The sequence below is a fragment of the Onychomys torridus genome, chromosome X, assembly GCF_903995425.1.
Source record: "Onychomys torridus chromosome X, mOncTor1.1, whole genome shotgun sequence".
NCBI lineage: Eukaryota > Metazoa > Chordata > Mammalia > Rodentia > Cricetidae > Onychomys > Onychomys torridus.
This window is the reverse complement of record NC_050466.1, coordinates 49206406-49219995: the sequence shown is the minus strand read 5'-3', so window position 1 is coordinate 49219995 and position 13590 is coordinate 49206406. Positions and strand designations below refer to the sequence as shown.

The 13590-nt window shown below is 45.1% G+C and overlaps 1 protein-coding gene across 2 annotated transcripts; it reads right to left on the bottom strand.

Moving 5' to 3' along the window:
• Positions 1–4579: 4579 nt before the first annotated feature.
• On the bottom strand, positions 4580–10098 carry LOC118574263 (melatonin-related receptor). 2 transcript variants are annotated; one of them, XM_036175075.1, is made up of 2 exons: positions 9831–10098; positions 4580–7319 (listed from the first exon to the last, which is right to left on the bottom strand). In XM_036175075.1, the coding sequence occupies exons 1-2, from the start codon at positions 10039–10041 to the stop codon at positions 5755–5757; spliced, it is 1776 nt and encodes a 591-aa protein (XP_036030968.1). In that variant the 5' UTR covers positions 10042–10098; the 3' UTR covers positions 4580–5754. The 2 variants fall into 2 exon arrangements, with proteins under 2 accessions (XP_036030968.1, XP_036030969.1); XM_036175076.1 differs by lacking the exon at positions 9831–10098 and adding an exon at positions 9094–9271.
• Positions 10099–13590: the final 3492 nt, after the last annotated feature.

Genomic DNA, 13590 nt, shown 5'->3' with positions numbered 1-13590 from the left:
GCATTGACTGAGTATATGTCAAGATGGGTACATTGCCACAAGATCGCTTTTTTTTTTCTCTCAGAATATGGTAGAGCCTCTACTGGAACAAGTCAATGTCATGACCTCAAAGATGGACATGGAGAATCACTTGACCTCTTTATTTCTGCTTTTGTGAGTTTGTTTCTTTGATTGTGTTGTTAAAGACAGGTAGCAAATCCTGGGTTTTAGGGCTGCCAGGGTCCAGACTCTCACCCCAACTCCACTAACAAAACCACACTGAGATTCCATATCACACCGGCTACAGTTTTTAGTGTTGGTGTAGATGTAGAGAAAGAGGAATGTTAGTGCATCTCAGGGAGGTAGCAAAGTGAAACAATTGCTGTGAAAAACAGTATTTACATGAAATTACTATGTGATCAAGCAATTGCCCTACGTATATGTCCAAGAGAATTAAACTGTAGGGACTCAAACAGATATCAACACACTAATGTTTATAGCAGAATTATTTACAATCAAATGTTCTTTGGCAGATAAATACATGAATAAAATGTACCTAAAATGGAATATTATTCAGTCTTAAAATGAATGACCTCTTGCTACATGCTATCAACAAAGATATATCTGAAAATCTTTATGATTAGGAAAAGAAACTAGACACAAGGATATATATTGCATGATTCCCTTCATATGGTAGATCCAGAATGTGTAAATTTAGTCACAGAAAAAGTAGCAGACTCCATATAGAAAGAGGGAAATGGAAATGACTGCCAGTGGAAATATTTAAAATTGGATAATGGTAGAGTGTCTGGTTGCACAACTTTGTGGATATACAAAACCCATGGAATTGAATAAGATGGTGCAATTTGTCATATGTGAATAATGTCCCAATAAAAAATACAATACAGTGATGGGTAAATGGACAGAGATAGACACGTTTACTGCAGACAGTGTTAAAACGTTGGTTTTGTTAATAAAATTACAGGTTGCTTTATTATGTGCCTGTTCAACTTAATAGTGATTAAAAATACTCCAAATCTTTAAATATTCCTCTGAAGATTTAAAAATGGTTTATTTATTATTATTGTGTATGGAGGTAGTCAAGGAACAACTTTCTGGAGTTGGGTATCTCCTTCCACTGTAGGATCTGGTGTCTGAGCTCAGACCATCAGGCTTTCATGAAGTTTTCCTGATGAGCCCTTTTTGCCAGCCCTCTCTGAAACTTTTTTTCTTTTTTTTAATAAATAATTTTTTTCTTTATTATTATGTGTTTTAAATTTTATAAGTCAGCCATGGGTTCCCCTCCCCTCCCCCTCCCACCGCACCCCCACCTTCCCCCCAGCCCCTCCCCTCCATTCCCATGGCACCCCTGGGGATTCATTTAAACCTGGTGGATTCAGTACAGGCAGGTCCTGTCACCTCCTTCCAGACTAAGCAAAGTGTCTCCGTGCAAGCCCAAGGTTTCAAACAGCCAGCTCATGCACTAAGGACCCACAGACTGGTCCCACAGACTGGGTGCTTCCCAAACAGATCAAGCTATTCAATTGTCTCACTTATCCAGAGGGCCTGATCCAGCTGGGGGCTCCACAGCCTTTGGTTCATAATTCATGCGCTTCCATTCATTTGGCTATTTGTCCCTGTGCTTTTTGCAATCTTGGATTCAACAATTCACGCTCTTGCAGACCCTCCTCTTTCTCGACAGTTGGACACCTGGAGCTCCACCTGGGGTCTGGCTGAGGATCTCTGCATCCACTTCCATCAGTTATTGGATGAGAGTTCCAAGATGACTGTTAGGGTGTTTGACCATCTGATCACCAGACTAGGTCAGATCAGGCTTTCTCTCTACCATTGCCAGCAGACTACAGAGGATGTATCATTGTGGATTTCTGGGAACCTCTCCAGCACTCTGCCTATTCCTGTTCTCATGTGGTCTTCATTTATCATGGTCTGTTATTCCTCATTCTCCCTTGCTGTTCTTGATCCAGCTGGGATCTCCTGCTCCCCTAAGCTTTCTTCCCCTCTTTTAAAAAATAATTTCAAATGATTTTATTTATTTTTTATTTTATGTGTATGAGTATTTAGCCTGCATGTTAAGTGCATAACTTACAAACAGCATCTATGGAGGCCTGAAGAGGGCTTCCAATCCCCTGGAGCTGGAGGTACTGGTGGGTTTAAGAGACTGGATATTGGGGCTAGGAATTGAACCTATATCCCCTGCAAGTGCTTTTAAACGCTGAGCCATCTCTATTCCCCCTCTCTGAAAACCTTGAAAAATAACTTCTGATACATCAAACAACATGGACACATCTCCAAAGCATGTTCAATGAAAGGAAGTAAGGCTCAGAAGCCTGTGTGTTGAGTTACTTTATGTGAAGTCTAAGCCCAACTAATGGCTGGGTAACTGTGATATACTGAGCTGGGCCATGGATTCAGAAATGCAGTTTGGGAAGATGAAGAGCTTAAGTAAATTAACAGTTGTGGTCATTGAACAACACTCAGAATACAGTTAAAGTCACTGACCTATACACTGAAAATGGTTAAAATTCTGCTCTGTATAGGTTATCAAATTTTATCACTAAAAGCTGAACACAAATACAATGTTTGTTTCCATTTTAACAAAATTCTACAATAGACAACAGAAGTGGGCAAAGGGAGCCTATAGGAAGGCCATGTTACACTCGTGCCCACAAAGAAAAAAAATTGCCAAGATGTCATTTTACAGTATACAATATATTTCAGTTGCAAGCAGAAAGATTAGCATCCAGGGAAATCTGGTATGGACAAATTGCTTGCTCACTGCTAAGTGTAATGTATATCTAAAATCCCAGCATTTGGCACTCAAAGAGACTCAGGTGAGGGAGTTCAAGGCCAGCCTGGCTGCATAGTGAGACTGTCTCAAACAAAATAAAAATAAATAAATAAAAGTGTCTGCTTGCACAAATTCCTTGATTGTGAAGCACATTAGAGTAAACCAGAGAACAGTCCTTTGGTTGAGGGCAGGGAGGTTGGGGAAGCACAAGGCATACCTATGCAGGGTCTCAGTAAAACAAGGAAAACGCTGCATTTGAAAGATAAACAGCTTTGTACCTAGCGCCAGCCAGGTGGGCATGCTAAGCCAGACCTGTGAGTTCTGGGACTCTGGAGGGAGGAAACAAGATGGAGAGAAGGAGCACTTTTGGGATTCTGGGCAGGCTGTGAACTAATTATGCAAAGGTGAGGGGCCAGCCAGCTGAGCAGGGACTGAAGCTTCCTCCACTCACCAATGGAGTTGAAGCTGAGGCTGGACACTTGAGGGAGAACTTTAGAGCTTTGTTGTAATAATAAAGGCTTCACCCCTTCCATTTCCTCTTGGATCTGGCACCACGAAGGGCCTGGAGAACAGCAGCTTGGAGCATCAGGCCACATTGCCTTTATTTTGAACAGTTTGAAGTGTCTACCAGAGCAATTCTTTGGCAAAATGAGGGTGGGGTATGGGTAAGAGGGCTGGGGGCTGACTCTTGGCCAGTCCATAAGTACATATGTAAGCATCCATTTCAGACAACTAGGAACACTTCACAGGAATTTTGCACTCAGGGTGCAAAGTATGGAGCCTGAAGACAAGCAGATCTGCTAGCAGAATAATGGGGAGCTAGGTCCACTATAACTTGGGAATTGATGGCTAGCTAAGATAAGCTCAGTCTGCCAAAACCTGGATAGACCAAATGAATGTGCACTACTGTCTATGTCCATTATATGTGCATGTGTTAAAAAACAAACAAACAAAACTGGTCTGGTAAGATGGTTCAGAGTAAAGGTACCTGATGCTAAGCTTGTTGACCTGAGTTTGATCCCTAGAACCCACATTTTAGAAGTTGTCCTCTGACATCCACATGCACACAGTGACACACATGTAGCCCCTCCAACACACACACACACACACACACACACACACACACACACACACACACACACACAAAGTAAATAAAATGTTAAGTCCTCTAAAACTAGCAGAGGTTTTGCTTAAAATAAATGAAATTACATATATATGTAATATATATCATTGGTGTCCTAGTATAGTTTTGAAATTTTGAACAATTTCTTGTTCCAAGACATTCTTTTAAGACTGTGCTCCAGAGATGAGGAGGTTTACCCAGTGGCTGGAGTCCTGTCACTCATTCTCCACTCCTGTCTCTTTGTACTATCACATGAGCCCTTCTGCTTGAACTCTTCCATTTCTAGGGTTGTGGCAGTATTTAAGACTAGCTTTACTTCTTCCACAGGGGGAAAATAGCACCCAATGAGAAGAAAAGTGTAACATCTGTGTGCCTCCCTACCCCCATCTCATCCAGTGTGCCCACAACCCTTCTCCCCAAAGTTTGCTAATTAAAATAATCAAGGTGAGAGAGGTTCCGGGATGCTGCAGGCTTCTGACAGAGATGAAATTTGCAGAGAAGTCTTCTTGTCCTTCCAGGCCAGTGCTCTCCTCCCCACACACATACCCTACATACCCTCCCACCATAAGTAACAGAAAGAAAAAATGAATGTGTGAAGAAGTCACATATGAAAGCACTTTTATTTAATTACTGCCACAAATGCAGAATAGAATTAAGGCAGCATGATATATTTCATTTTCTCCTTACAAGCTTGTGTACAGTAAACTTTGATTAAAGTGTTAATTTGAATCAGCAACTTCAATTTCATTTAAATGGCGGTTTATTCTTGAATCCTAAAGGAAAATCCCTTTCAGGACTGTAATGAGACTAACTGCTTCACAGAGTTACTGGTGCTGGCAGCTCTTCTTCCCAAGACAGGAGGGCCACAAACACAAGGCTTTTTAACAATCCATTTGCTTCTAGCTATCAGTTATTACTTCAAATCCCCTTTAAATGAAAAAGAAAGATATTAAAAACTGATGGTGTCAAAACATCGAGGTGTTTAAAAGAGTGATTATGAATTATAATATTACAAACATAATAATTGCCACTCAGGGTTCCAAACCATAAGAAATTACTTGCACACGGATCTGTAGAAATAAAAGAATGTACTGGCCAATGCTTGAAAACCCCAAATGACCAAAAATGGGGTAAAACATCTCATCATTTCCAACCAAATCTATAAAAATCAGCACCAAAGTTTAAATTTACACAAAATAGAATCAACTTAGTTTGACATATCACTCCTTTTGCTACTTGATCTGACAGTCATTAAAATGTACTTTAATAAGAACTTATCTAATTATGTTCTTCAGATAGGGTAATGTTTTGTCAAGTGTTTGCACTTCATCCTAAGTCCTTTTCTGACTGCCATTAAAGGTACAACACAGAGTTATACACTTAGAACATAAAGCTGTGATGTCACAGTCACATTACAGAGCTGACCACCAAGATAGCCTTGACTAGTGCACATGCATTCCTCCCCCACTCCTGGGAATGGGAGAAGAAAGCAAAAGGCAGAGGAAATCAGGAGTTGGGAGGGAGAGCTTGAAAGAGTCAGTGAAGAGGATCAAAGCAACACAGTTCAGAGATCACTGAGGGATGAAAATCAACCTTATAAGAACAGCAAGGCTTAGGACTTCAGAATCGCAGATGTCACACTTGGAAATTTGATCTCAAAGATAGCAAGAATATACACACATTTTCAAGTGTACAAGGTGCCAAAGAGGAGTATGCTTGAAAGGTGGATGGAACTTCCACTGTCTTTGGGGGTCCATGTCTGTGTGTGCCAGTCAGTGTGTCTATGCAACAGAGATATCTCACACTGGACTGCATAAGCAGGGCAAACTGTAAAGAACACTTTTCACACAGCCATCTCATCAGAACAATTGGAATCATCAGAATCATCATCAATAAGCACAACCTTTTGGTAATGATCAGTGGCAATGGGGATTACTGTGGGGTCAGGAGGGGTGGCAGAGGTAGCAGCAAGCTCAGCGAATACAACAGGAAGGCTGGAGGCAGTAATGCCAGGTTTGAGGTGGCCAGTGGTGGTCATCTCAAGGCAATGGGAGGCTGAGATCTCAGGGAGATTAACAGCAGTGAGCACAGAATGGCTGGTGGTGGCAGGTTCAAGAGAGTCAACAGTGCTGGTTGCAGGGTGGCTGGTAGCAGGTTTAATGTAGCCAGAGATGGATGTAGGATGGCTGGGGGAAGAGCCAGCAGAGATATGGTGACTAGTAACAAGCTTGGAAGCAGCTCTGAAATGGACAGAGTCTCCCTTGAAATAGACAGAGTCCCCTTTGAAATGGACAGAGGTGGGTTTGAGATGGACTGAGGCAGGCTTGAAATGGACAGAGGAGGCTGGCTTAGGGTAGACAGAGGCAGACTTGGGGTGGCCAGAAAGAGACTTGTGATGGATAGAGGCAGGTTTGCGGTAGGCAGTACACCTGGTTTGGGGCTTGGAATGGACAGAGACATGATCAGAGTGGGCTGCTGCCGCATCACCAGGCAATAGAACATTCTGGACATTCCGTGGGGTTCCTTCCACAGCGAGACAGGCATGGGCACGCTCTTGTTCTCGGGCTTGGTCACGGACACAGGCACCAGTGAGAGGTTGGGTCTCCCGAGTCTCCCAAATGTCAGTGATAAGGTGAGAGATGAACAGGATAGGGTGCCGCAAAGCATGAAAGATGGTCCAGTATTCTCGTCGGAAACTCTCATTGAGGATACCATAGATGACAGCATTGAGGCAGCTGTTGAAGTAGGCTATGCAGTAGGCTGCAAGATAAAGCCAGTTGGGGATCTTGCCTGCCATATCTTTTGGACTGACAGCCACCAAAACAGTGAGCACATTGATAGGGCACCAGCACACTGCAAAAAGGAGGAAGATCACAAACATGGTTAGAAAATTTCGAACCTCAGCAAACTGGTTATCAGGATTCTGTCCAGCTGGGTCACGGGCTGCCAGCACTTTGATCCAGATTTTGGTGTAGCAATAACCAACTATGATGAGAGGGAGGATGAAGTGGATGCAGACAATGGTCACAGTAACAACAGGATTGTTCGCATAGTTGAAGATACAGGAGTAGGTGCGAGGATCATATTCAATGGTGCCAATGTACATGTTAGGCAGGACAGCCAGGACAGTCATGACCCAGGTAATGACCAGGTAGATGTAAGTGTTGCGCAGGCTGAAGATCTGCTTATATTGGAGGCTGTGGCAGATGTAGCAGTAACGATTGATGGCAATGGCTGTAATGTTGAAGATGGAACCGACCACACTCAGTCCTGAGACCAACCCGACTATCTGGCACTGGAGCTGACTCAGATCCCAGCCCCCAACTGACATGGCATATAGCATCATAGGGTAGGGGTAGATAGCCACCAGCATGTCTGCCATGGAGAGGCTGGCCACAAAGATGTTGCCTGGAAAACACGAGAGGAAGGAAAGAAGGAGAAAGACAGAAATCAATGGTTAATGTTTGGAAAGCTACCTCCCCAAAAGGAAAAGGCTAATTGGATGGATGGCAATTTAAAATACTAGATTTCTTTTGAAAAGCAATTTTCTTCTTTTCTTCTTTCTTATTTACAAGAAAGTCCAAGCAAGTTTGGGACATCTGTGCTTTGCCAACCTTTTGCTCATTTGTTTTCAGTGTCATCCTTGCCCCAAGAAAGAAGTGAATATAAGACAGAGTGAGCAAGACAGCACATAAGCAGCATAGGTGTGTGATGGAGGGAGTCCTACTGACGCCATTTTAGAGAAATACAACTACTCCACATTTTCTGCCCTGGAAGAGGTGGAGAAGGAAGAGTGAGAGAGGGGAGGTACATGGAGCTGTCCAGAAGTAGAGTCAACCTAAAATTAACAATGATAGTAATAATGTATTAACCCTCTTCCTTATGAAGGAAGAAAGACCACCTTGAGAAGGCCTTGGGGGCTTGTTCAAAAAGATCAAATAGTACTGTCTGACATCCCAGTGAAACACCGGCTATTCCCCAGATACCTTCAGAAAAAAAGCCGAAGAAGAGGGGAGAACCCCTTTAATATCAAGTCTGAAGTCAAAGAAAGTGATCGGGGGGAAAGAAGAAATCTCTCTAAGTGCGGTGTTACCCTCAGCCATGCACAAAGCATCCTGCACAGACTCCTCTTGAGCCAGGCTGAAGAGAAAATAGCTGTGGGTAAACTCTGCCTTCTGCCCTTCCCCATTCAAAGGACAGCAGTAACGTGTGTATGTGTGTGTGTGTGTGTGTGTGTGTGTGTGTGTGTGTGTGTGTGTAAAAATCTTTACAAAAAATAGATGAAAAAGTTCAAGTGCAGGCACAGGGTCCTCTTTCTTTGGGAACACCTCCTTGCTAATTAGCTTTGGTTTGACAAAATAATGACTTTGTCCTGGACTGGGAGAAAATGAGGGTTTTTAAAAAGGGCACCAAGACTTGCCCTCTGCTTTTTGCCAAAAGTGTTTCTTTTTAGGGTTTTCCTGCAAAGTAATGAACTTCCAAAAGAAAAATAGGAAAGAAATGTCAAAAGCCTTAAAACCCACAACAACCACAAAACAACTTTTATTTACAATTTATAAGAAAAGAGAAAGGGAAGAAGAGGAAAGAAGAGAGAAAAGATGAGCGAGCTTTCCAGGTAATTGCCCATGCTCTGTGGATCTGTCCTTGGATACTGAATAAAGAGTGAAAGGTGAGGTCCAAGGCTCAGCCTCAGGTCTCTGGGTTTCAAAGGAGAAATCAGAAGCACTCACAGGAGTTTGAAAGAAAATTTTTAATGACTCTGAATCTGTCACTGAGTTCTGAAACTTGTTCCCACTAAGCAATTCGCTAGGACGCTGCCTAGCTCTTTTCCACAGCCCCAGGCTGAGGGTCTACTTGGTTCCCAACCCTCCCAGATTTGTACATTTTCCCAAGCCGCTGAGATCTTGGAAAAGACGATCCAGGGCACCACCATCACCAGCCCTCCCTTCATCTACAGCCTTCTCTCATCCACACTGAAAACCAGACTCACAGCTTTCCAATCCCATATACCCCCAACCCACCCAGCTCTGCACAGGTCTCAGTGTCCAGCACCTTCCCGCGCTGTTCCCCTCGGATCTGCCCTGGCAGGCAGCTAGGGGAATCTGGCTAGCTGTTTCCACATCCAAGCTAGGAGCCTTTTGCCTCCCCGGGAGCACTCAAGCTGCCCTCCCAGCATTCCTACCTGGTTCTGCCTCCTCCTTCCCCGTGCCTGCGGCTGCACAGAGCTCCGGAGCCCCTCCGCCGCCCTCCTTGTAACTCCTCAGTACAGACCTCCGGATGTCTGCTGCCGCCACTACCGCCGCCACTGCCTGCAGAGTCCAGCCCATCGCTTGCCTTGGGACAAGCAGAGTGAGCTCGGCTCCAGCTGGCTCAGACCTCCCTGCTAGATACTTGGGCGTAGTGTCTGCACTACGCCGCGCCACGGGAGAGCAATCTGGGAGCACAAGGAAGCTGGCGAGCAGAGTCTCTGTTGGCTTTGTGGGAGGCCGCAGCATTTCGCTCCTGGAAGCGTTGCGACTGGGCAGAAGCGAATTTCTCAAAGCGGGTCGCAACCCGCTGCTCTTTCAGAGACAGTTCGGCTTGCAGTGCCTCTAAGAGGCCGCCCCTCCGGTGTCCTGTTCAGCCGGCTGTCCCTGGTAGCAAACTCTCCGTTCCTGTGCTGACTCCCTCCGACCTCCGTGTCTGGTCTTTCTGACCAGACACAGGTTGGCAGGCTGCCGCACACCCTACGAACCCAGGCTTTGCGTTTGGCTGCCCCACGCTAATTTCCTGAACTCCCCCAGCGCTATGAAACTCGAAGTTTAGGGGAACACGGCACAACGTCATCCCTATCGCCCCCCCACCCCAGGCTTGGGAGGAATTTGGGAGAGGGGATTGCAAATTGCTGTTCACTGAATAGGGAAAAGAAGGGCGACTTACCAGAATTTCGGAGCTTCTTGTTCTTGGACACAGCCAAAAGGACCATAGAGTTGCCGATCAGGTCTAAGACAACAGTGATAACCATTGCACAGAACATGAAGGTGATAAGCGCTGGTGAGTAGTCAGGCTTTAGCAGCTTACAGCCAATGCAGCCGAATGGGGTGGGAACCGCCTTGGTAGGTCCCATGTTGCTCTTGGGAACCATGGCCATCCCTCCTAAGCAAGCTCAGGTTCCTTGGTGAGTCCGTCTGGGTGCGTGGTGCTCTCTCTAAGGCTCTGAGAGCAAATGACAGCTCCCCGCCCCTCTCTGGTGAGCTTTTAAAGCCTCAATGAGTAGGTTGACCCACCTCTAGCCCCCCCCCCCCCTGACCAATCAGAGCTCTTTGGCCATCCCCACCCCACCCCTCCTTAATCACCACTTGGCCTTGGACAAATCCACTGCTAGTTGTCCTCTTGCTTCTGACTACCTTATTTGTGCTTCCCCTAATCTCTAGCGAGTCTCACCCACCCCTGTGAATCCCCTAGTTACTTTGCTTTGTGACTAGCTCTGAGTAGCTAAGCATCCATTTCTAGCAAGTTCTCCTTCTCTCTCCAACACAAATACCTGTTAAAGAGATATAGCTTTTGGAGAGGCCTCATGAGGTGCTTCTTGGGGTCTACTGCCAGCCTGATCAAGTGTGCATCCCCCCTTAAGGTGTAGGGGACAGCCAGTGACCCTTTAAAACCCGTAACCTTGTCTTCACAGATTCCTTTAGAGGTTTATCCTCCTCCCTGCGCTATAGACTGTCCACAGCTTTCTGTAGCCGGCGAGGAATGCAGGACAAGTGATCTCTCGTCTCCCACAGCATACTGAGGTCCCTATAATCTAAGAAATTCTTCCTGTTCTGGTCTGTCATTCCAGGAGCAGGTTTGCTCCAGTAGCTGCTGGACTTGCACTCTCCATGGGGAAATGTACTCTGTGCTGCACTTTAAAAGCCGAGACCAGGTCTGAACCCCGGGAACTGGGAAGAACAGCTTTAGGACGGGTGGGAGCTGGACATCTTATCCTCCCAGTTACTCACAGCCTGGAGATAGGAATTTAGTAAATGCTTTAGGTAAATGTAAAACCAGCAAGAAAGCCCCTCATCTGAGTTCCTGCTCTTTGAAGCAGCCCTGGGAGAACCGGTCAGGCTTCTCTCCCCTTCTCTGTGCTCTTTGCTTCCAATCTGGTGGTATCTAGCAGTAGGACAGGGAGATCTGTGGCACTGTGGCCACAAACCTGTTGTGGCAGAACCTGGCCCACAGCAAAGAAGCCACAGGAGCATCCGCAGCCCCCAGCCCAAGGCACAACGTTTGCCGGCCCGTCTATATTTCCACTCTTAGCCAGGGACTCTTTTTTTCAATCCCTCCCTTTTCGGGCTGCACTTTCACACCAAAGGGCTCCTTTCCAAAGGATACAGGCACCAACCACAGTGCGCGACCAAAGGGGGATTTGAAAGTTGAGGCTCAGACACAAGGGCTCCTTTCGGACACTGGATGGTTCCAAAAGCCTGGTCAAGGAAGTGGATTTCAGCTGACTACTAAAAGATACTGATCATGTTAGGAAGCCTTGAAGCGAAGAGGGGAAAAAAAAAAGACAAAAAACCCTGAAGTAACACCTGGAGAGTCGCTGTGCAGACCAGTTTTCTGCCCTGCAGGACTGATGGATTGCAATGGCCTGGAGTGCAGCCATCTGGACATCGCAACCCTCTACCCTGGGGTGCGGGGCGGTCACGGGGACGGACTAGGGCAAGTTTCGAATTGTACTTCAGCGCATTTACAGACATTCAACTGAAACACGAACACTGCTGAAAACTAAAATCGCACACTTTGACTAAAATGCTAGAAGAGAAAATGCGTCTCTGAGCTAGAAAAAAAGTCCCCATCCCCATCCATGCTCACAGCTGAGAACCCAGTGCTAACCCCCACCTCCCGCCAGGAGCTTTTTTCACATTTTATTGGCTGCTTCCTGGCTGCAACCCTGGCCCGCACACTGTCACACTGCCAGCCTCAGCCAAGGTTTTCCATAAAGGAACTGCAGCCCAAGAATCAGCTTGAAGTACTTCGTGCCCTACCATGCACCTGGGACAGGAAGCTAACAACTCAAAGCCTGTCCACTTCGTAGACTATGTAAGAACGATGTTAGGCTCAATAAAAGATATGATTCTGCGAGAATTCAGAACCTTTCACTTGCAGGATCCAAAGCGATTTTGAATTCAATAAACAGACTAGAATGGAAGAAAAATGGAAAGCAGCTTTTCAGGGGCTGCAAACGCTATCTTCTCCGTTCCTTGCAAGCATCTGGAAGGCTGTGGCAGACTATTTGGGCCAGTTATGTATGCTCCAGTGTGAGAACTGTGGAGCTGAAGTGACCCTGAAACTGGCAGAGTCCCTGGCACTGGAAGCTAGCCTTGAAAGCAGAATGGAATGCTTAGGGACTGAGGAGCAAGCCTGAGAGTGAGCTGAAGTCTGACCACTGCCCCATTTGGATACTATTTGACCATGACTTCCTGGAGCTTTCATTTTTAAGCACCAAGGAGCAACTACTGGGTTTTGGGTTTTTTTTTTTTGTTTTGTTTTTTTTTTTTTTTTTTTTTTGAGCTGAGGATCGAACCCAGGGCCTTGCAATTGCTAGGTAAGCACTCTACCACTGAGCTAAATCCCCAACCCCAAGGAGCAACTACTTTAATAATTGCTGGAGAAAGAATTCTGTTTCTACTTGAATTGTTATTTTTATGAACTAGTTTAATACAGATTCTGAACATCACCTCAGAACTAAGAAAAAGACGTGGATATTAAAGCTGTCATATGAACACATATGAGGGAGAAAGTGGGGCCTGTTTACAGGGGTAAGTAGGACAAGCTTCGTGTATAATAAATTTGATTACTTTGGAACATTTAAATTGTGATTCCTTTGTGAGTACAGTGCAGAGTGTGTGATTTTAGAATCTAAAGGCATTTTTAAAAATTGGTAAAAACCTGCTTAGAAGTCTTTAAAACTAGGATAGACAGAAACACTGAGACTTGAAAACTATTAACTATTAGAATCCCAAAACGGGGACCTGGGGCCTTTTCTCAGTGGGTACTTTCAGTTCCGGAAAAAAGTGACCTTTCTCAGCATATAAACCAGCACCTGTGGGGTTTGAGCTGATTGTGGTGGAAGATGGCATTTCAGCCGCCAGGCTCTCTATTCGCTCCCAAGCACTGTAATAATGCCTTTCCTGTGATTAGTCAGCTGGCTTGCTTGCTTGTTTGTTTTAGTACTAGTTGAACCTAGAACTTCCAGCATGCAGGGCAAACTCTCACAATTGAGCTATATTCCAAGTTCATGAATGCAGTTTTAAATAAGCATTTTATAGTTTTATAATGCTCATTGGGGATGTATTTTCTCCCGACAACAGTATTAAACAGATGGTGAAACCACTATCTAGAGGTATGAAAGGGCTTTCCCTAAGTTGTGCCAAAGCTAGTGGAGAACCCTCTGCTAAGATTTAGGCTCAGTCCCTGCTCAGTCCAGAGCCTTGCTCCCAAGCACCAGCTTCATAAGAAGTGTTCACATGCTTTGCCATGCTGGAGGACTTGATAAGAGAAATGTTTTATTCTCATTTTCATTCTTTTACTGTTTGTTTACTTGTTATTACTGAGATATAAATCACATATTCACATACCATAATTTTCTCTCTGTCTCTGTCTCTCCCCCCCCCCTTCCTCTCTTAATAGGGTCCTTCCCACATAGCCCAGT